Source organism: Trichosurus vulpecula, chromosome 1, assembly GCF_011100635.1.
Source record: "Trichosurus vulpecula isolate mTriVul1 chromosome 1, mTriVul1.pri, whole genome shotgun sequence".
Taxonomy (NCBI): Eukaryota; Metazoa; Chordata; class Mammalia; order Diprotodontia; family Phalangeridae; genus Trichosurus; species Trichosurus vulpecula.
In genome coordinates this window covers 466,202,791-466,226,172 of record NC_050573.1, presented here as the reverse complement: position 1 = coordinate 466,226,172, position 23,382 = coordinate 466,202,791, and the positions used below count along the sequence as shown (strand labels likewise).

At 37.9% G+C, this 23,382-nt stretch overlaps 1 protein-coding gene across 1 annotated transcript in view; it reads left to right on the top strand.

Annotated features, from left to right (window-relative positions):
* KIAA0825 (KIAA0825 ortholog) overlaps positions 1-23,382 on the top strand; it is a 502,236-nt gene that overhangs the window by 147,732 nt on the left and 331,122 nt on the right. The window contains exon 11 of the mRNA XM_036750217.1: positions 276-386. Within this exon, the coding sequence (XP_036606112.1) occupies positions 276-386 (111 nt within the window). The remainder of the gene's footprint in view (positions 1-275; positions 387-23,382) is intronic.

Genomic DNA, 23,382 nt, shown 5'->3' with positions numbered 1-23,382 from the left:
TAAGTGCAAACAACATGAATGTCCTCAAGAGGCCTTGAACTTTCTTTCATGCCTTTTTTCTTCGGCTCACTGATCTGCCTTTCTATATTGAGTCACACATTGACATGTGTAGTACATTCCCAAGGGAGACAATTTGTGTTTTTCATGTGGTAACCCCAGAACAGTTTCTTTGTTAAGTAATTAGCTCTGAAGAGTGGCTAAATCCAAAAATAGATTTAATGATGTGCAATGTTTCATAATTTATTTTCTTTAAAAAATGATTTCTCTTTCAACAGGGCATTTCAGAATGACACCGGTGATCTTACATCAGATTCATCAGAATCACCTTTCAATCAACCACTGCATTGGATTTCTTGCATAGAACAGTTTTCTCCTTCTTTCCTTAGGTGAGTGTCGTGATAACTCTAACAGCAAGTCTTGATGTTATGAAGGATCTTGATATCCATGGATGTAAAAATCACCATACAAAGTCTTCTCTGAAGTCTTCCCTTTGCCATTATGACGTATCGAGATAGAAAGTATTGTCTTTTAAAAAATATATGTTTAGCTTGCGACCAAGGCCCAGGGCCCAAATGTTAACCCAGAGACATCTTGTGTTTTTGTGACATAATGAAAAAACAAATGTGAAAAGGGAAATCCAGTTCATTTTAGAAAATTCCCCAACCACTTTTGAGCTTCTCCCTTAGCCACTTGATTATTACTGCAGTTGTTATAAGAATTAGGCATTTATCTGTTAATTTGTTCAGTGTCCACAACCAAGCTGAATATCGTAGGCCCCAAATTCATAGCTGTAGAAAGACTATAAATATTGGAATGTGATAAGGAAACACCTTCCTACATAATAGACGAAGATCATAGGATCATAGAGCAAGAGCTGGGAGAATAGAGTAGGTTCCCACCGCTTCATATTTAAGTGAAGGACAGTAAAAAAAAAATGAGGAAAAAAATCTGACGTATTTGTCTCAATGTCTTATCAGAATTAAAGTTTATGACACATTGGTCCTTCATCGAGCCTTTCATTCAATTGAAAAAGCTTTGTCAGTAGTAACTCAGAATAGATTAATATATATTTACTCTGAAGGATAAATTTCAATTCCCTCAGATTTCTGGTTCTTCTAAATATCAGTGGCTACAATATGATGAATATGCATAACATATTAACTTTATAGAAGGAAGGAAACAAGCATTAATTAAGCACCTATGTTCAGGGCACTGTGCTAAGCACTTTCCATATCTTAGGTCTTCCTGACTCCAGTGGTATATCCACTATGCTCCTAGCTGTCTAATATGTAGAAGTGATTTGCTTAGCCATGGCCTATAAGGGTCTGGACCCACTCCTCTTCTCTCCCTGGCCCCCATCACTTGGCTACAGTTCAAGTAGGTACCAGTCAATGACAAAATTCTCCTTAGGTAACAAAAAGCTCATCCTCAAAGCTATTGTCTGGTATAGAAGTTCCTTTTCAGATGACTAAGACATGTACTCTGAGTATTTCTGCTTTTTGATTTCACATTCATTCACTAAACTTTTGTTTACGTACTTAATATGTTCATTGCACCATGCTATGTACTAGAGGGGATACAAAGAGAAATAATTATTTGAGGAGGGAGAGAATGCTGAAAACTTAGGGGATGAGGAAAGTTTTACCACTGGAGGTGGCACCAGAGATGAGGCCTGAACAAAGCTAAGGATGCTAAGAAGAGGGAGTGAGGAGGGAACGCATCCCAATTCTGCAAGTTGGCCAGTGGAAAGTTGCTGAAACAGGAGATGGAATGTTGATTTTGGGACTCCCTACCTAGGCCCATTTGGCTACAAAGTAGTTGTGAAGGAGAATCCTATGAAAGCAGTCCCGAAAGGTAGGCTGAAGGTAGATTAGGAAGAGCTTTAAATGTAAAACTAAGAACACCCTTTTTAATCCTGAAGGCAAGAGGAAGCCCCTGGCCCTCATTGAGCAGGGAATGACATGGTCAGACCTATGTTTAGAGTAGGAGATCAACAAGCAGAAATGAGGAAGATGGCATTCCATCTGTAGAGAACAGTGCAAACAAAGGCATTTAGTTTGTTTCAACATATAAATGTAATGATGTCTTGGGGAGGGGGAGAGGAGAGAAGGGGAGAAAATTTAAAACTTATGGAAGTGAATGTTGAAAATTAAAAATAAAATAAAAATTAAAAAAAATATAAATGTAAGTAAACAACCAAATCCTTATTTGCATTAATCAGGATTAATCACATAACCTATAATGTCATTGGCCCATAGATTTAGAAACCTAGTCCCACCTCCTCATTTTACAATCGAGGGCACTGGAGGCTAGAGGAGTTAATGATCTGCTTGGGGTCACTCAGGTGGCAGGTTTTTCAGGCAGAAGCAGGACCTCTGAAGACTCCAAATGTAGCAATCTGCACTGTTCTGTTTCCTTTCTCCTCAGTAACATGGCCTTCAACCTCATGAAACTTAATCTCATTTTGCTAAGCTGCTTTTAGTCATTCTGTCATATCTGGAGTTTGGGGATTTATTTTTTCAACCTGCTCTAACTACCTGATATCTGAAGTATGAAGGGGTAACCCAAATGGGGGTCCTCATTATCTAAGCATTCAGTATCCAGATCTCTACAGTTATGCTTGCATTTGGTTTTGGTGCAGACCTGCTATTTCATTGGTTGTAGGGAACTCCAGGTAAGAATGTTCCCTCTACTCATGCAGATCAACAGTTTTTGGGTAATCTATAATTTCAGAAAATTGCCTGGGATCACTGAGAGGATAGATGACTTGTTCAAGGTCACAGTCAGTGTCAAAGGCAGAACAGGAAACCTGTCTTCCTGACCCCAAGGCTGGCTTTCTATCCACAATGCCATGCTACCTCCCTATAAGATTGGAAGAGTGAAATGAAGCAAGTCATAACACAAAATTATTTCCTGCTGAGCTGACCACTTATAAAATTAGTCCCCTCTCAAACATCCCTCCCATCTTTATTAGAGTCTATCTCTGACAACTCTGTCCTGTTAATGTCTTTGTTGTTTGTTTCATCTCTGATTAAAAGAAAGTTATTTTAATATAAAAAGATTAAGAGAAGCTCTTGAGAAAATTGATGAGGCTGTAGAATATTTTTGCAACACTGACCCTCTTTATGATTGTACAGCAAAAGTCAAATGTAAAATGAAGGAGGTTGCATGTTGTCATCAATATCATTATCTTATCATTATGATCATTAGTATACAATTTTATTTGGAACAATTAGATCAAAAAATTGAGCTGGTTTATTATTTGTTCATTCTAAGAAGTATCATGTAGTTGTGATTTATAACCTAAATTTTGTCAAATAGAAGATAGACTTATTTTCTTGATTTTGTTTTAGGTTCAGTCCTAACCAAACCTTTGTTTTTCACTCTTTACTATAAAATATTGGTTCCTGGCTTAGTTGGATTCACTTTAAAAGTAAAAATTTTCCAATGCCAATTATGCATATGCTGAGAACTAGATTGTCCTGAGTGAAGTTTAGATATCATTAAACTAACTTGTTTATTTTAACTCTCCTCCTTCGATATTGCTCTAAGATCTTGTGCCTGATACAGGTGTTGCTGAATAGGACTTTTTCCTCTGCTTCTAATTGGCACCTTATTCCTGTTGTAAACTAAATTCAAGAACACCTCAAATTCCCATGATTTCTTTCTGTCAATGGAATTATGTGTTTGCCTGCCTTTCACTTTGGATCTGCTAAGTCAGATGAGATTCTGCTCCTCACACTATAACATTTTTGTAACATGAATGTGATATGTATTTATCATGTTCACGTTTTTTAAAATGAAGCAGTTGAAGCAGCTTAATTCTCTAGGCCAGTCCCTTCTTCAAGAGCTATTTCTATCTGTAAAGAGGGTAACTTTTCTTTTGAAGCAACCATATGTACATTTTAAATAACATATCAGACACTTTTTCAACAAAGTATAATAGTATGTCATTCCTAATCAAGATCAGTTTGTGTGGTAATAATCTATAGATGTGGCCTTTTCATGGTCACCGCAATCAAAGAGGCAGGGCAATTGACCTGTGGGAGCAGGAAGGCATTAGCTGTAGTCAGTAGCCTTAATAAAAGCATCAGCCTCTGCCACTCCATAAGGCTGTTTATAAACATGATATAAAAGCAGAGGTAGCCCAGATTTCTGGGCTGGGGTTCCCAAATTGGCTGCTGTGCTGCGTTTGTAAAACCGATTACATTGACAGAAGAAAAGGCAAGATTCACCAGTGGTAACCTTCTTGTGACAGAGCCATCTGGGGAGTCATTACCTGGGTTACTTTTCTCATGTGTCTATGGTATGTGTGTGTGTTCCTGGAAAAGTCTTGCACCTCTGGCTGCTTTGCAAGCTTTTGGATGTCTTAGGCACGCTGTACGCCAAAGAACTCCAGAATGATGACTCTGGGCAGTATGTCAAGGAACAGCTGCATCCTTCACACCTTATAAGCCCCTCCTACCTGTGCCTATTAATGAGATCCTAAAATTCATATTTTAAAAAAAAACCCATTATTAAGCCATATATCACACCTTCTTTACCCTAGGTTAAATGATTCCTGTTCCTTTATTTTTGTTCTTTATTTTATATTACTTTTATGGATGTTGTTCTGAAAGCCAGGAAATAATATCAGGAAGAAAACAGGAGAAATAGGTAAATAGTTTTATTTAGCACAATGCCTGGCACAAAGTAGGCACTTAATAATGCATAGTCATTCATTCATTTTCATTCATAAAGCCTTGCTGGTAATTATATTTCTGCTTGAGACTTGCATAGGAGTTAGCTAAAGGCAAGCTTCTGTTGGCGTTACAGTTTGGTAGGAATCTGCTAATTACCAATCAAAGACAGCTGAGCAAGTTAGAATCTTATCATCAGAAAAGGTAGGAGGCCTGAAATAAATAAATTAAGCCTTATTCAGAACTGCCTACAGCACAACTAACACATGTGGCAAGTAGGCAGTTTGCCAAATCAATTCACCACAGAGTTAGGAGCAAGATCTACTAACAAGAATGACAGAGGCCTGAGGGTCTTCCTTGCAGCAAATATGGAAGGCAAGGGGAATTTTACAGTGACCCTCAGAGAATACACCATGTTTGTGTTTCTGCCAATGCAAAACAACACTCTATGCATAAAGTACAAGTTGGTCTTCCTCCTGTAGGACAAAATGAAAGGGCTGGAGGAATGCTTCTATTTTCCTGGTGTTCAAGGAGAATTAAATGTTTTTTTCCGAGAATAGAAGAAAAGGGATTTGAAGAGCAAAAAATCACTCCTACCTTCCACCAGGAGTTTGGAGGGTGGAAGAAATTAAGTTTAAGATTATAGGACAATGAAAATTATTTGCTTGAAGTCTTGCAAATTTCATCAGAAGTATTTAAAACTAAAAGTTCACGGGGAAGGAGAAAACTGCCTTTCCATGTATATATGTACATAACAGTATGTATGCATGTATGTAACATATTTATTGTGTGTATGTATGTGCATATACATATGTTTACTGGGTAACTTATCATAGACAGTAATACATCCCAGATAAGAAAAATAGTGGTATAGAGGACCGATAATACACAGAAAACGTGCATTCAAGAGGGGCCAACAATAAAGCACATGGCCTTAGCTGTCATATTACAAATTCACAAATTATCAGTAATGGCAAAGTGATCCAAATGCAAGGAAACAGATACCATTGCGAGTAAGGAAAATGAACCTTATGAATGAAAAATGTTATCTATTTAAAAGAAACAAAATAGATAAAAAGTGTTAAAGGGACAAAGAGTCGATAAAAACGGATCTTTAATAGGAGAGAGGACTTTCTAACATTCCTAATGAAAGTCAGTCTCAAGTAGAAACTTTAAAATGCAAACACTGGGAACAAACAAAAAATTCCTTTGAGCTATTGGAAGGGACTAAAAAGTGAGGAAGGGCTAATAGAGCCTGATAGAGGGAACAGAGACAAGCTTCTCTTCAGAATTCTGGGATCTGCGAGAGTCACAGAGGCAGTTAAACTAGACAGACCCTGGACCTGGGGGTGCTTGTATCCTGTTTTGATGGTCTTAAGAGAGGAAAAATAAAGGAGGAACTGTTCATTCATTTTTGTCATATTTGACTCTTTGTGACCCCATTTGGGGTTTTCTTGGCAAAGATACTGGAGTGGTTTGCCATTTCCTTCTCTAGCCCATTTTACAGATGAAGAAACTGAAGTAAAACTCAATTAAGTGACTTCAGGATCCCTCAGCTAGTAAGTATCCAAGGCCAGATTTGAACTCGGGAAGAAGACTCTTACTTACTCCAGGCCTTGCACTCTATCCACTGTACCACCAAGATGCCTGAAGGAGGAAATTAAGGATACATTAGGGAAGAAACGGGGAGGAAAGGGTTGGACCTTACAATTTCTCATAATTGGGGTCCACTAAGAAGAGTGTAAAACCTGGAGAATGGCGTCAGAGGAATTCTATTCTTATCTGAACCAAAGAAAGGAGGGTTGAAAACACACACACACACACGAGTTTGAAACGAAATACATTCCATTAATCTAATAGGAAAACAGGTATAGGAAAAGGGGAGAGAGAGTTGGGGAAGGAAGAGTCAAAAGCAAAACAAATCTCATTTTCAGAGGGTGCATTTTGAAGGGTAATTAAAAAGAAAGAAAGAGAACCAGTCAAGGGGGGGGGGGTGGGGAGGTGGGGCAAAGAGAAAATACACAACAAATGATTGTGAGTGTGATGAATTCACTCATAAAAGGGAGGAGGATAGTAAAATGGATTGGAAAGCAGATTCTAACAATTCATTGGTTACAAGAAACACTTGTGAGCTTAAAAATTTAGAGTTAAAATGAGGGGCTAGATGAGAGGTTATTATGCTTCAGGTGGAGTCAGAAAGTCTAGTAGCAGTCACAGTCTCAGAAAAGACAGCTATAAAAATTGCCACAGTTAAAAGAGGTAATTAGGTAAATTACATTATACTTACATGTCCATAAACAATGAGATATCAATACTTGATACATTTCCATGGAATGGCCTAGCATCTAAATACATAAAGGCAGCTAGGTTATGCAGTAGATAGAGTGCCGGACTTAGAATCAGGAAGACCCAAATTTGAATCTGGCCTTGGAGACTTGCTAGCTATATCACCCTGAGCAAGTCACTTAACTTCTGTTTACTTCAGTTTTCATATTTGTAAAATGAGGCTAGCAGTAGCACCTACCTCCCAAGGTAAATAAGGGTAAAATGAGATAATATTTGTAAAGTGCTTTGTAAAACTTAAAGAGCTATATAAGTGCTAGCTTTTATTAATATTATTAACAAGGAAAAGATAATTAAATATCAAAGAGAGGGAAACAGTAAAACCATAACTACTGGGGACCTCAACATGCCCGTTTCAGACCCAAAGATATCTAACAAAAAATTAAATGAGGAAGAAGTTAAAGATCTGAGTAGAATTTTAGAAAAGTTAAATACAATGACTCTGGATATTACTGAGTGAGAATAGAAAGGAATAGACATATATTTCATCTGAAGATGGTACATACACAAAAGATGACTATTCTATGGCATAAAAACCTCATAAATAAATTCAGAAAAGCAGAAATTTTGAACATACTTTGCTGACTACGACACAATAAAATCGTAATTAATAAAGAACACTTGAAAAGAGAATTCAGACTTAAAATGGAGACTAATTTAATCCTAAAGAATTGGTAGGCCAAAGAACAAATAAGAAACAATAAATAATTTAATTAAAATAATGACAGTGAGACAACATAACAAAAAGTTTTGAAATGCAGTCAAAATCCTGCTTATGGGAACATTTATATCATTATACATTTTCCTTCCTAAAAAACAAAGAACAGAACAGTGACTGGCCATGTCACCACTAAAAACATCTAGAAAAGTCACAACAAAAACTCCCAGCTAAATAAAAATTCTGAAAATCAAAGAAGAGACTGACAAAATTTTAAAAAATAGGATTACTAAATAAAAATGAATTGTTTTAAAATCAATAAAATAAACTACTAACTGTTTTGGTTACAAAAAGAGAGTGAAACCAAATCACCAATATAAAAAAAATTCTCAACAAATGAAGAGGAAACAAAGAAAATTATTAGAAAAGTTTTTCCTTTTACATTTGTAAAATGAATGCATCCAAGATAAGGAAGGATATAACTGGGAAAAATCTTTGTATCAGATTTGTCTTATAAGGGTTTGATAGCCTAGATATATAGACAACTTACAGAAATATATAACACCAAAAGCCATTCTTCAGTGGAGAAGTGGTAAAAGGATATTAACAAATAGTTCTCAAAAGATGAAGAAAGAATCCAATAACAACCATATTAAAGAAATGAAGAACAGCTCTGATGTTTTACCTCATGCCCAAGAAATTGGCAAAAACTGCCAAAAGATTAGAATAGTTAATATTTGAAGAGATATAGAAAGACACCAATAATGTATTTATTGTTGGTGGAGCTATAAAATAATAAAACCATTCTGGAAAATAATTTGGAATTGTACAAATAAAGTGACTAAAATGTCTATGTCTTTGGTCCCACAGATTCCCCTGTTAGACAGTGGAATTGCCGGTTATTGACAAAAAGACTCTGCAACAACCTCCCTGGCCCCTCACAAATATTTATAACGGGACTTTTTGTAATAGCAAAGAAGTAAAAACATTGTCTTTGAGCATTGATTGAGGAATGGTTAAATACGTTATGGTACATGAATGTAATGGGATATTACTCTGTCTGTGTTGTCTGTACTGCTTATTTCACTTTGCATCAGTGTATGGAGATCTTCCCATACAACATAGACAATGACGACAACAGTATAAATGGAAAGAACAACTACGAAACAATCTAAAATGCATGTTTCCAAATTGCAAAGAATAAGCATGGCCCCCAATGAGGGATAAAAGGAAATACCTCCTCTGCACACCCCTTTGCAGAGGTGGGGGAAAAGGCAATCCACAAGTGTGGAACATTGTATGTAATGGCAGATTATTTTATGTACTGGTCGGGTTTTTTTTTTACTACATTTTTTTTCCTGCTTTCTCTTTTTCTTTTTAAATTTTCTGTTATGAAGGTTGTCTGGGAGGAGATAGAGAGACACAGGGAAGTTTAATAAAAATAAAAATTTAATAAAAATAAAGAAACTTTTGCTTATTTGTATGCCAACAAAAACTGATAATTTAAATGGATGAATTTTTACAAAACCCTAAAATTCCTCAGTAAGCACAACAAGAAATAGATAATAACCCAATCTTAAAAAAAGAAATTGAACAAGTCATTAAAAAGCTCTTAAGGAAAAATCAACTTGGTAACAGATGGATTTATAAGTAAATCCTATCAGGCATTCGAAGAACAACTATTGCCAATTTTCCATAAATTGTTGGCAAAAATAAATCATCTTAAATAATTGGAGACCTATTTGTTCATGGTTGGACTGTGCCAATGTACTAAAAATGATAGTATTACCTATATTGATTTACTTATTCAGTGCCATACAAATCAAACTACTAAGGCTTACTTTATAGAGCTAGAGAAAACAATAAACAATTCTGCTATAGCATCAAAAGATCAAAATCTCGTGGGAAATAATGAAAAAAAAGTCAGAAGGAAGAGTCTATTAGTATTAGCACTTAAACTGTACTATAAAGCAGTAATCATCAAAGTTTTTGATACTTATTAAAAAGTAGTAAAGTTAATCAGTGGAACATATTAGATCAAAAACAAGTGAACATGGTAGTTAAATGTTCAGTAAACTAAAACAAAACCCAGTAAATTCAAATGAATCAGTATGCACCAAAAACTGCTGAGAAATAAAGGAAATCAGTCTGGCAGAAATTAAGTTTAGTCTAACATCTTATGCCACCAAAATAAGCTGCAAATATATATATATGACCTAGATATAAAAGATCACATCATGCACTACTTAGAGGAGGAAGGGAGGAGATACATACAGTAAGGTCCTAGGAAGGGAGAAGATAAGTATCAGTAAGGTCCTAATTAGTGTGAATGGTGAATTCCATTGTGTAGTCTCATCATACTGCATATTTCTATGTGACTGTAATAAATTGCCATATTTTATATATAATTACAACTTCAAATAGTGTGAATTTGAATAATATTACCAGTCCCCAAGATTCATTGTTTGCACTAATTAGGACCATGGATAAAGGAAAAGTTCTTGACCTAATGTAACAACAGTATTACTAGCAGCTGCTAGGAGGTATAAGACCAACAACAGCAGCACACAGAAGGGCTTCTAGTACAGATTCTTTGATCTGTTTTTCTGAAGGAAAGCAACTTTAAGGGGTTTACAATCTCACTTCAATTAAACATACATATATCATTCACTTAGCTCAGAGGAAAAAGTCAGCACCCTGAACTTCAGAGAAAACACAAACAGAAATTACAAGTAGAAATTATATAAACAGAGCAAACAACACAAATCAGCAGACAGGACTTGTGTCTGTCCATAGCAATACATACATAATTGCAAGAGAAAGAAGCACCAACATCTGGGTTTTCAAAGCAGGGTGGGGGGCTCCTTAATGGCTATCCAGAGTCTCGTCTGTTCAAGTCACAGGAACACTCTTCCAATGAGTGAGCCCCTCACAGCAAAATGCTAACCTCAAAGTATGTATACACTTCTTCAGAGTCAGAGGCTGGCACAATCATGTGACTCAACCTCATGTGACTTAGGCTTTCTTGTGACTTAAGCAGGTCATCAAAGACTCTTGATTGAAACAAAGGGAAGACTCAATCAAGGGCACTTGATTACCTTAGTGCTGAGAAGAACTAGAACTCCAAAAGAAAAAAAGGCAAAACAAAAAGTCCAACTTTGCTTGCTATTACACCTAATAAGGGCTAAACAGTATCATATGTGACAAAATGGACAATTTTGACTAAATAAAATTGAAAAGCTTTTGCGCAAAAAAGAAATACACTTAAAATTAGGAAATTAACTTGGCATTATCTTGGAAAAATTTTTGGCAACAGGCTTCTCTGATAAATATTGGCTAAGATACATAGGGTACTGAATCAAATATGTAATGATCATCCACACTAGATAAATGGTCAAAGGATGTGAATAGGCAATTCACAAAAGAAAAATAAGCTATCAACAACTGTATGAAAAAAATGCTCCAAGTCACTAATAACAAGAGAAATGCAAAATAATACAACTGCAAGGTTACATCTCATACCCATCAGATTGACAAAAATGATTTTTAAAGAGGAAAATAACTTGTTGGAAGGAATGTGGGAAGACAGTCACATTAATGGATGTTGATGAAGTGGCCTAGCTAGCTATTCTGGAAGACAGTTTCAGACTAGGCCTAAAAAAGTCACTCAGCTATGCATACCTTGTGATCCAGCCATATAACCCTAGTAGACAAATACCCCCTAGATATTGGGACCCATATGTACAAAAACATTTATAGTAGCACTTTTTCTTGTAGTAAAGACTTGGAATCTAAGGGGTGCCCATCAATTGGGGAATGGTTGAGCAGATTATGGTAGGTGAATGTAATGCAATGTTGTTGAACATAAGAAATTACCAAAGAGACAGATTCAGAGAAGCTTTGGAAGGCTTTTATAATATGATTCAGAGAAAAGTGAAAAGAACCAAGAGAAGATTTTGCACAACGACTATAACATTTTAAAAGAAAAACAACTTTGACAGGCTTAATTAATAACTCTGATCATGACTCCAAAAGATCAATGGCAAAGCATGCCTCTCACCTCTTGACGAATAGCTGATGGATTAGAGTGGCATAGCATGAGACATATGTTTTCAGCCATGGCTAATGTGCGAATTTGTTTTGCTTAACTGTGCTTATGTGTTATAAGGGAAGAATTTATTTTCCTGAGTGTGAGGGAAAAGAAGGAAGAGTTGAGAGGTCAGAGAGGCTGGTAATAGTAATGAAACAAATATGAAAAAGCAAGAAAATGAATGAGAAAGAAAATGAAACCTTTTTCTCAATGTGGAAGAGAACAGAAGAAAATTCAGAAGGAGGCACAGACAAAAAGAAGCTAATATTACATTTATTATATATTTTAAATCCGTATTATATGTAATAGAAAAGATCTACAATTAAATATCATGGATATTTAGATATATAAATTATATATAATATTATTTTTCTGTTCTTTGTGTATGGAAATATTCTTTTTTGTCAAGTTCAGAATAACAGTACAAAAACTAAAAACACTGAAGGACAAAAAGAACTCATGGGTGTGATTGGTAAACCACTATCAGTCATGTTTGAGACATCATGGAAAATAAGAGAAGGGTCATAATACTGTAGAAAAGCAAATGTTCTTCAAATTTTCCCAAAAGAGAATGTGATAGAGCCTGAAATCTATAGGCCAGTGAATTTCAATTTTTGTCAGAATTTTCGAATATCTTATTAAATTGATAGATTGTAAACATTTAAAAAATTGTAGCTATCCCTACGATTCAGCATGGCTTTGTCAAGAACAGGTCATGACCTCATGCTCTTGTCTTTTCCTTTTTTGACAGGGTTATGACATCAGTAGATCAGAGAGATCATATATACCTTATATTCCCAAAGGGTATATACTGATATGCTAAATACGTTTGTATACTATATGCCCCTTATCTATTCTCTCCTGCCACAATGAGAACCTTGCCTATTTCCTGAAAAAATTGAGACCATTTGATGTGAACTACCTCTTCTCCCATTCTCTTTATTTCAGAACTCCTTGATATCATCTACTCTTTCCTTCTTTACCTCAATTTTGGATAAAGAGGTGGCCCTTATTCTTGCTTGTGATTGTGTTTGTCCTTCATTTTCTAAGAGGACCATGACATCAGGGAAATGATGACATGACTTACAGTTGATGTTGATTTGAGTGAGGGAGGGCTGGGCAAGGTCACCAGCATCACTTTCTCCTCCAGAGCCATCTGGGTCCAGTGACCAGATATTCATCAGGATGACTGGAGATGACCCAGGATGCAATGGGAGACCCTGGCCCTTTTAGGCCAAGGACTTTTCAGGTTCTCACTTAGAGTGAGGTAATGCCCATTCACTGAATAGGCCTCTTTAAGAAGTGAATTAAGGGATGGCCCCTTTAATTAGAAAAAAAAAATCAAGCTGGGAGGGGAAGACCCTCAGGGTTACTGTTCCAAAGAAAAACAGTTACCATTGACATTCACTCTAAGCCAGGAGGGCCCAAAATACTTACATGTGTCCTTGATCCCATCCCCTCTGTTCTCCAGCAGATTTCATCCTCAGTCAACCTTCCTCTCCCTTGAATCTTATATCTTTCCCTCTCAGCTGGTGCCTTCTTTGCTGCTTCAAACACACCCAAGCTCCCTTCTTCCATCCTTAAAAAAAAAACAAACCAAAACCTTCATAATACCTACCATACCCTCAGCCTTTATCTCTCCTCCCTTGTCAATCAAACTTTTTGAAAAAAATTGTATATACTCACAGCTTCCACTTCCTGTCTCATTCACTCCTCAACCCTTTGTAATCCAATATGCAGACCTCATCATTCAACTGGAATAATCTCTTAACTGATAATTCTAATGGGCTTTTTTTGTCCTCATCCTTCTCTACTCCTGTGAGCCCCTTCTCCCATTGGTGGGTTATTTCAAGAACCTCCATTTTGGGGAAGGACCCAGAACAGCCACCCTCTTCAGCTCTATTTTATGTATTGTCCTCCCTGAGGGCAAGGAGTGTCCTCTTTTGCTTGTATTTGTATCCCCAGCACTTAGTACACCAGCCAGCTGGTAAGTCCTTAGTAAATGTTTTTCCGACCGACTTCCTAATGGATCTACCTCATTTGATATTGTTGACTACCTTCTCTTCCTTGATACTCTCTTCTGAGTTCTGATACTACTCTCTGCTGATTTGCCTCCTTATTTTTCTTACTTCTTCATCTCCTTTGCTGCGTCATCATTCTTGTCATGCCCCCTAATTGTGGTTATTCTTTCATCTCCTTACAGTATCAAGAAATTTGCTCTGCTAAGTCTCAGCCTTGGGTTTACTCTCATTATCCACTGCCTGCACTCTGATTCACATCATGCTGAACAAAGCTGGATGAAATCATAAACTGTGCCAAGTCCCCTGCAAATACGTGTTATGTAATCTCAACTGGAGCCTCACAGCAAGGCAATTCTTTTACATTTCCCTATTTGACTCGCTATTCCAAAGATCACAGGGGCTTTTCTCCACCTTTTCATCTTTTTCTAACCTCCCATGGCTCCCCTCCCACCACCCTTTCTGCTAAGAACTTTACCTCACCTTTCACTGAAAAAAATGAGGCAATTCATAGAGAGCTCCTTCTCCCCTCCTCATCTCACATCAGTCAGATGCTGTCTGCCACTGTCAGTTTCTTCACTCCTGTGTAGCATGATGAGGTGGTCTTTTTCCTTGCCAAGGCAAACCCTTCCACATGGATGTGATTCTATTCCATCCTGTCTCCTCCAACATTGTCACCTCTTTATCCCCTCTATCTCACTTTCATTTTCATTATTTATTTTCATATTCATTTTCTCCCTGTCTACTGGCTACTTCCATACTCCTTACAAGCATACTTATGTGTCTCCCATCCTCAAAAACCCTCCCTTGATCCATCCGTCCTTTCTAGCTATCATCCTATACTTCTCCACCCTTTTGTGGTTAAACTCATGGAGAAGGCTTCAGTAGATGCCCCCCACTTCCTTTCTCCTCATTCTCTTCTCAACTCTGGTGATATGGCTTCTGATCTCATTATTCAACTGGAATAGCTCTTTCCGGAGTTATCAGTCATCTCTTGATTGTCCAATTTAATGGCCTTTTCTCAGTTCTCATATTCATTCTTCTCTGCAGCCTTTGACATTGTTGGTCTTAAACTCAATGTGTCCAAAAACTGAACTTTTTTTTTAACCTTGGTCCTATTGGTAGCATTAGAAGCAGCAGGTGGAAATTGCAAGGAACAGATTCCAGCTTGTCTTAAGGATAAGTTTCCACCTCCATCATTGCAGGGAATTAATAAAACCACAGATCCATTTGAGTATTTGAGAGTATTTCCTGCTAGAACATAAGTTCCTTGAGAACTGGGACTGTTTCACTTTGAGCTTTTTGTCACTATTACCTAGCACAGTGTCTGGCACATAGTGCCAACTCAATAAATACTTGTTGATTGATTGATGAAGGAGGTCAGTAGTTTTGAGTTGTGACATTAGAAATCACAACAGGTAGCAACAGCCATACTTAAGAGAGATGTTTGTGATTGCCATAAAAAGTGTTGGTTGATAATCACTAGAACATGAAAGGTAATTGGTTCTTTGATGACTAATCATTGAGACATCTGGTTAGTTCATTAAGATAGATAGGCATTCAGAAAATATATATGAAGTATTTATATTATATAGGGGAAATGCATAATCATTTCAAAGAAGAATAATTGAAATTCTGAAATGTGGAAAGGAAATGGGCTCTACAAAATATAAATCTGATGATTTAGGAGAATCCTTCTAAAATTTGGTAGTAACTTCAAAATATTGATTTAGTGTCTTTATTAAGCAATTTAGCTGCAGTTATGTCTCATTATCATATATGTTTATTACTACACAAATAATTCGGATATTCTACAGGTCAGATCATACCCCTAGGAGCTTAAAAACTACAGGCCTACAATAATCGTAGAATATAATTTAACCTATAAATAATTCATTCTTTCTCCTAATTCTAACATTATGCAGGCATTTTACTGTGTTTATAAAATTTTACCCTCTTCTTTTTTTGATTCTGGAATTCAACATGTACATTTATACAAGGCTTATTATAGTTCACCTTTTATCTCTTTTCATAGAGATAATCTCAAGTTCTCAGCTACATCAGCTAGGAGGATGAGAGGGAACATATGCTTCTCCATATGTCCAACACAAACTCCTCAATGCATTTATTGCTGTTAGCTTAATTATTGAGGAATGTTTATAATATATTACTTTTCCTCTGAATGAGTCATGCCACTGTACTTTTTAAAATTCGTGCTAGCCTCATAGAGCCAAAAGCTGGTATACATTACAACAAATGATTTCCCATCTGGTCAATGATAAGCTCTTTTTTTCCTAACCAGGTTTTTAAATACAATACTAGGAAAAATTACATTAAAATTATCTTCATCATTTTGTATCTGTGCGGCTAAACAAAAATGCTTACTTAGTGAACAAGGGAAAGAGAAAGATTTGTAGTATATATTTTATTGACTTGGCCTTGGTTTATAATCAGACTTCTTATGTCTCATTCATTGAATGTAATATCTGACTTAATCAGTCCAACAGGAAATATTTATTGTTACATATTCTGTCCCTATTATTATCCTCAATCATCATTGTAATGACATTTATTTGGTGCATTAAAGTTTGCAATGTGTTTTCCTCACAACAACCCTGTATATTAGGTAGTGTGAGTATTATTATCCCCATTTTACAGAGGGGTAAACTGAGGCTTAAAGATGTCTTGCAACTTGCTTAGAGTCACAAACTAGTAATTGCTGGAGTTTGAATTTTAATCCAGAGTTCTTCTAACTCCAAGTCCAGTCGTCTTTCCACAAGTCCACAAATCACACATCCTTAATGTTATATTGCTAGTTTTCATGTTCACAGATGATGCTACAGACAGTGTGGCAAGGAAAAGAGAAAAGTTGGAATGAAAGAATTTTTAAATGCATGTATTAAGTGTTTACTTATGCTAAGCTTTGGTCTTACAAAGAGAAAATGCTAGACAGTCCCTGTTTTCAAGAAGCTCACTCTTTTTACTGGGGGAGACAACATATAAAGGAAAGCTTAGCTACAGGGTAGATGGAAAGGCAATGAGAAAAGCCTGAAAGTCCCAAGAGTCTAGAAGTAAGGTAGATGGCAAGGTCCAAAGGTCTTTAGGTTACTTGAGTCATTAAAATGAGCATACTAGGGGACTGTAGAACGTAAAGGTAGAGAAGATGATGAGGCCTGGTGGCCCTCCATCTCTCTAAAGAAAGTGGAGTCATTGACTTCCATTTTATTCAAATCCTGTCAAGTAGCCCAGGCAAGGAGGTAGGGTTTGCCTGCGTCAATGGTAGCGTTCTTCCTGCCTTGATGTCTTGGAAGGTGGGGGAGCAAGGTAACCCCAGTAATGTCAGCTCTTCCTACTATCCAGCTGTCCAGGGTGGGTTCTGGGACCAGGCCTGAAGAGAGGGGAATGGAGGAAAGAATGGGAGGTAGATGGACCTCAGTATGGGAACAATATTCCTTTCCATTCTATGAATGTGTAAGATATCTTTTTATATACACACGTATGTATGTATGTGCATATATATATATATATGTGTATATATATATGTATATATATATACACATACACACAAGCATATTTTCTATCTTTAAACTTGAATATGGAGGGAATAAAAAGTTATTGTTGTTTAAACCAGGACTCATCCTGTTTTCCACATGTTAATTGCTTTTTTGTTTGTTGAGTGTAATTACCCATACTATGAACCACTATCAAGGATCACAAGGACAGCCTCCAAGGGTTTAGGATAGTACTATTTTGAGCATTGAAGATTTTCTCCATTCTTTATGTTCCCCCAAGTTCAAAACCCTCAGGGTTCAGGCTCGATTCTGCTCAGAGCCAAAACTAGTGGAGTCCCACAAAATCTAGACCAAACTGGGAGAACTTTAGGGTCTGGGAGACCTCAGCCCATGCTACTACCTTCCAGACAGTTTTGAACTTCCTTGACTTGTCTCAGTCCTGACCTAAATACTTGGCACTGTCGCAGGAGCCCAGAAGATCCTGAGTTGGTACAAGTAGCTTTCATTCATTTATTCAATCAATCATTTGTGAAACAGTAGTAAATAATGCTATGTAAGTGAAGAACTTTGCTAGGTGTGGGTTTGTATGAGTAGGACAAGCACAGTAGACTGCAAAATATACCAAACTCACTTCAAAAAGAAATTAAAAATAATAGATTTGGAAGTAAGGTTACTTCCCCTGCTGAAGTTATCTACCATCAGTGTACAAGTCAAACAAATCATTAACAAATCCATCATTTATTAAGTAGTTGTTATATACAGAAAACTGTCTGGCAGGGTGAGAAGAAGGGGGTGAAGGGTTGGGGAGGAGGAGGAGAGGCACAAAAATATTTATTAAATTAAATTATTAAGTTAAATATTTATTAAAACATTTATTGTCCTCGAGAAGCTTAAAATCTAGTAGCTAGAAATTACTGATACACAAATAATACAGAACAAAACATAAGTGCGTAAGAGTTGTGCAAATAGAGTATTAATAGGGGGTCTGAGAAAGGAAATATTTGAATACTTCAAGGACTTGTGATTGATGCAAATGTTCCTTCCACTAATGGGGGATAGCAACCCTTCCGTTCCTTAGGCGATGATCTTTGAGAGTTGTTATAGCCAAAAAATTCATTATCTTGCAGTCCCATCTGACAATGAGACTGAATTTAGCTAAGCTAGTCCTGGCCAAAAAAAATACAGGCCATCGCAAAATAATTAAAGTTATTAAAGCTTACCACTGCACCAAGTCTTTTGGGAGACCCTGTATATTCTGTCACTGGGTCCGCATTCCAAGCCTTTCCAGGTGAGCAGAACCCTCCAGGCCACACATTGTACTGACAGAGTCTGTTAAAGGCTGGACCTGACTCAGGCCAGTCCCCCAGTAGTTGAAGTTTGATCATGTAACAAAATGAGACCCTTACAGGTCATTCAGCAGTTAAGAAGCCACAGGAGGAGAAAGTTATTCAGAACACCTCCAGCTGCCCGAGCAGAGCATCCCTTAACCTTCCTGATCTCCCAGCCATCACTCTAAAAGCCCCCTCTCCTCCAACTTCCACCCGTAAGCCTTTAGTGGTGGCTTTGTACTCAGGTCAATAAATATTAAGTGCCTATTACTTAGCTGGACTAAAATGAGCCTTTAGTCCCCTGAGTCAAACCAATTTCCCAGGCTTGTGTCAATCCCTTTTTTTTTTAGTGCCTTAGTCTTGTTTATTGTATCAGAGAGGTCGAAGGACTTTTCCCTTAGGTTTTCTTGAGAAGTGGACACACCTCCTTAGTAAGGAAGAGTGTGCTGAGTACAGAAGCAAGAGTAAGCTTTATAGGATTAGTAACTGTAACTCCTCCCTTCTGGATCAAGATTGGTCCTGAACCTTCTGAGTTACAATCTTCCTTATATGCCCATCTCATGTAACTCCTTGATACGTTCCCCCACCCTGGTCACACATCGCATGCTCACCCAACAAGGTCCCAATCCCATTTGGGGCGGGGAGGGTAATATGCATGAGGTTCACCAAGCATGCCCAGTTACTGGACAGTTGCTGACCAGGAGTCAATGCCAGCCAGTTTGAGCCAGTCTGCCTATGGCCCCTGAGTGTTGTGGTTTCTGAGTCCCTTCCATTCACTGCTGATTGGTGGGGACCCTCGCTATTTCAGTGTCCCAGCACTCCTATACCTCAACATTTCCAAAAGAACTTCTACCAGAGGACCAGTGAACATGTTGGGACATCTGGGATTCAAGAAGAAATGTGTTGATTAACCAGAAATTGGGATTGGGCCACTGGGATACAAGACTTGATGTTAGTTAATGTTGTTGATCATCATTATGAGACATTAACAAAAGTTAGTTTTCCACAGAATGATTAAGTGACAGCTACTGAGTAAAGCTTGAACAAAGAAAGGAGTGAAAAATTAACCAAGATGTGGAGGGGGGCAGGGGGGAGCAGCCAATCAGAAAACAACTAGTGATTTTGAGAAAACCACAGGTCCAGGATGCTGGCCAATCCAGCACAAACCAGCCAGGGCTAACTCCTGGTTAACAAGTGCTTAACACCTGAGCACATTTAATGAACCTCAAATGCATTACCAGACCTACCAGGAATAAAATTAGAGCCTTGCTAACCGAACATGGGATGCATGATGAGGGAGGTGGAACATGCTTATACATATTTAGGGGAAATATACAATGGGCTTTCCAGGAAGAGTATACCTGTAGGGGAACGAACCAATCTGTTCTCTAAAGGGAAGTACTGCACCAAACTAAAGTAATAAAGTTCTCTCTTCTGTACTCACCATTCCCTCCTCCTTTTTTTAAAAAATTATTTAATATATTTAGTTTTCAGCATTGATTTTCACAAGAGTTTGAATTACAAATTTTCTCCCCATTTCTACCCTCCCGCCAACTCCAAGATGGCATATATTCTGGTTGCCCAAGTCAGCCCTCCCTTCTGTCACCCACTCCCCTCAAATCCCCTTTTCCCTTCCTTTCCTGTAGGGCAAGATAAATTTCTACGCCCCATTGCCTGTGTGTCTTATTTCCTAGTTGCATGCAAAAACTTTTTTTTGTTTGTTTTTGAACATCTGTTTTTAAAACTTTGAGTTCCAAATTCTCTCCCTTCTTCCCTCCCTGCCTGCCCTCCCTAAGAAGGCAAGCAATTCAACATAGGCCACATGTGTATCATTATGTAAAACCCTTCCACAATACTCATGTTGTGAAAGACTAACTATATTTTGCTCCTTCCTAACCTATCCCCCTTTATTGAATTTTTTCCCTTGACCCTGTCCCTTTTCCAAAAGGTTTGCTTTTGATTACCTCCTCCCCCTATCTGCCCTCCCTTCTATCGCCCCCCCTTTATTATCTTCTTCCTCCCTCTTTCCTGTGGGGTAAGATACCCAATTGAGTGTGTATGGTATTCCCTCCTCAGGTCAAATCTGATGAGAGCAAGATTCACTCAATCCCCCTCACCTGCCCCCTCTTCCCTTCTTACAGAACTGCTTTTTTTTGCCACTTTCATGAGAGATAATTTACCCCATTCTATCTCTCCCTTTCTCCCTCTCTCAGTATATTCCTCTCTCATCCATTAATTTGATTTTATTTTTTTAGTTATCATCCCTTCATATTCAACTCACCCTGTGCCCTCTGTCTATATATATATGTATATATATGTATGTATGTATACACACATACATATATACAAGCATACACACATATATACATATACATACCCACATATATATATATACACATATACATACACACACACACATATATACGTAAACACATACACATATGCATATTCCCTTCAGCTACCCTAATACTGAGGTCTCATGAATCATACACATCATCTTTCCAAGTAGGAATGTAAACAAAACAGTTCAATTTTAGTAAGTCCCTTGTGATTTCTCTTTCTTGTTTACCTTTTCAGGCTTCTCTTGATTCTTGTGTTTGAAAGTCAGATTTTCTGTTTAGCTCTGGTCTTTTCACTGAGAAAGCTTGAAAGTCCTCTATTTTGTTGAAAATCCATATTTTGCCTTAGAGCATGATACTCAGCTTTGCTGGGTAGGTGATTCTTGGTTTTAATCCTAGCTCCATTGACCTCCAGAATATCGTATTCCAAGCCCTTCGATCCCTTAAGGTAGAAGCTGCTAGATCCTGTGTTATTCTGATTGTGTTTCCACAATACTCAAATTGTTTCTTTCTGGCTGCTTGCAGTATTTTCTCCTTCATCTGGGAGCTCTGGAATTTGGCAACAATATTCCTAGGAGTTTTCTTTTGGGGATCTTTTTGAGGAGGCGATTGGTGGATTCTTTCAATTTCTATTTTACCATGTGGCTCTAGAATATCAGGGCAGTTCTCCTTGATAATTTCTTGAAAGATGATATCTAGGCTCTTTTTTTTGATCATGGCTTTCAGGTAGTCCAATAATTTTTAAATTGTCTCTCCTGAACCTATTTTCCAGGTCAGTGGTTTTTCCAATGAGATATTTCACATTGTCTTCCACTTTTTCATTCCTTTGGTTCTGTTTTATAATATCTTGATTTCTCATGAAGTCACTTGCTTCCACTTGCTCCAATCTCATTTTTAAGGTAGTATTTTCTTCAGTGGTCTTTTGGACCTCCTTTTCCATTTGGCTAATTCTGCCTTTCAAGGCATTCTTCTCCTCATTGGCTTTTTGGAGCTCTTTTGCCATTTGAGTTAGTCCATTTTTTAAGGTGTTATTTTCTTCAGTATTTTTTTAGGTCTCCTTTAGCAAGTCATCGACTTGTTTTTCATGGTTTTCTCGCATCCTTCTCATTTCTCTTCCCAATTTTTCCTCTACTTCTCTAACTTGCTTTTCCAAATCCTTTCTGAGCTCTTCCATGGCCTGAGACCAGTTCATGTTTTTCTTGGAGGCTTTTGATGTAGGCTCTTTGACTTTGTTGACTTCTTCTGGCTGTATGTTTTGGTCTTTTTTGTCACCAAAGAAAGATTCCAAAGTCTGACACTAAATATGAGTGCATTTTTGCTGCCTGGCCATGTTCCCAACCAACTTACTTGACCCTTGAGTTTTTCGTCGGGGTGTGACTGCTTGTAGAGTAGAGAGTACTTTGTTCCAAGCTTGAGGGGATGCACTGTTGTTTTCAGAGCTATTTCTATTCAGCCACCTCTGCCACACCAGCACCCCTCCTTCCCCAAGAACCACCAACCCGGACCTGATGAAAATCTTAAGCAGGCTGTGCACTCCTTCTCTGACCCGCCACTTAATTCCTCCCACCAGGTGGACCTGGGGCAGGAAGTAACTGCAGCTGTAGTTCTGTAGCTGTGCCACCTCTGCTGCCCCCGGGGCAGTGGCCAAACTGCAAACTCCTTCCACTGTCTCCCTGAAGCTTTTCCCACTAACCTTCTCTGTTGTCTTTGGTGTTTGTGGATTGAGAAATCTGGTAACTGCCACAGCTCACTGATTCAGAGTGCTAGGGCTTGTTCTGCCCGGCTCCTGGTCTGATTGGTCCTGCTGCCGCCCATGCCGAGCTCCAGTCTCCTCTGCTCCCCTCCGCTCCCCTCCGCTCCCAGTTCCGAGCAAGATAGACTTCACCCAGTGACCATCCAGGTTGTCCTGGGCTGGAGCCCTGCCTCCCTCTGCTATTTTGTGGGTTCTGCAGTTCTAGAATTTGTTCAGAGCCATTTTTTATAGGTTTTTGGAGGGACCTGAGGGGAGCTCATGCAAGACCCTGCTTTCTGGCTGCCATCTTGGCTCTGCCCCCCCCCCAATACCTTTTAAAGAAAAACTAACCTTACCTCTTTGGGGGGAAGAAGTGTGCGTGTTAAAATTTTGCTCCTACCCTGGAGCCTTCTTTACCCTTAACTAAACAATGCAGAGAGGCATGCGAAGGAAATATAAAACACCCATGCCTTTCCCCTAGGAACTTTACATGATCGTCCCAGCTGAAAGAGACCAAAGATTCATTTTCAAATTGTTCATTGTGCCTTCTCTAGATTTCTCTTTGCATTTGGCACCTTCTGCCTTAGGTAGTAGTTATTTCTAGAATACCTGTCATCCTTCCAATTAAATTGTAGGCTCCTTTGTATTCCCTGAATTTAGAAGGTGTCTTGTACATAGTAAAT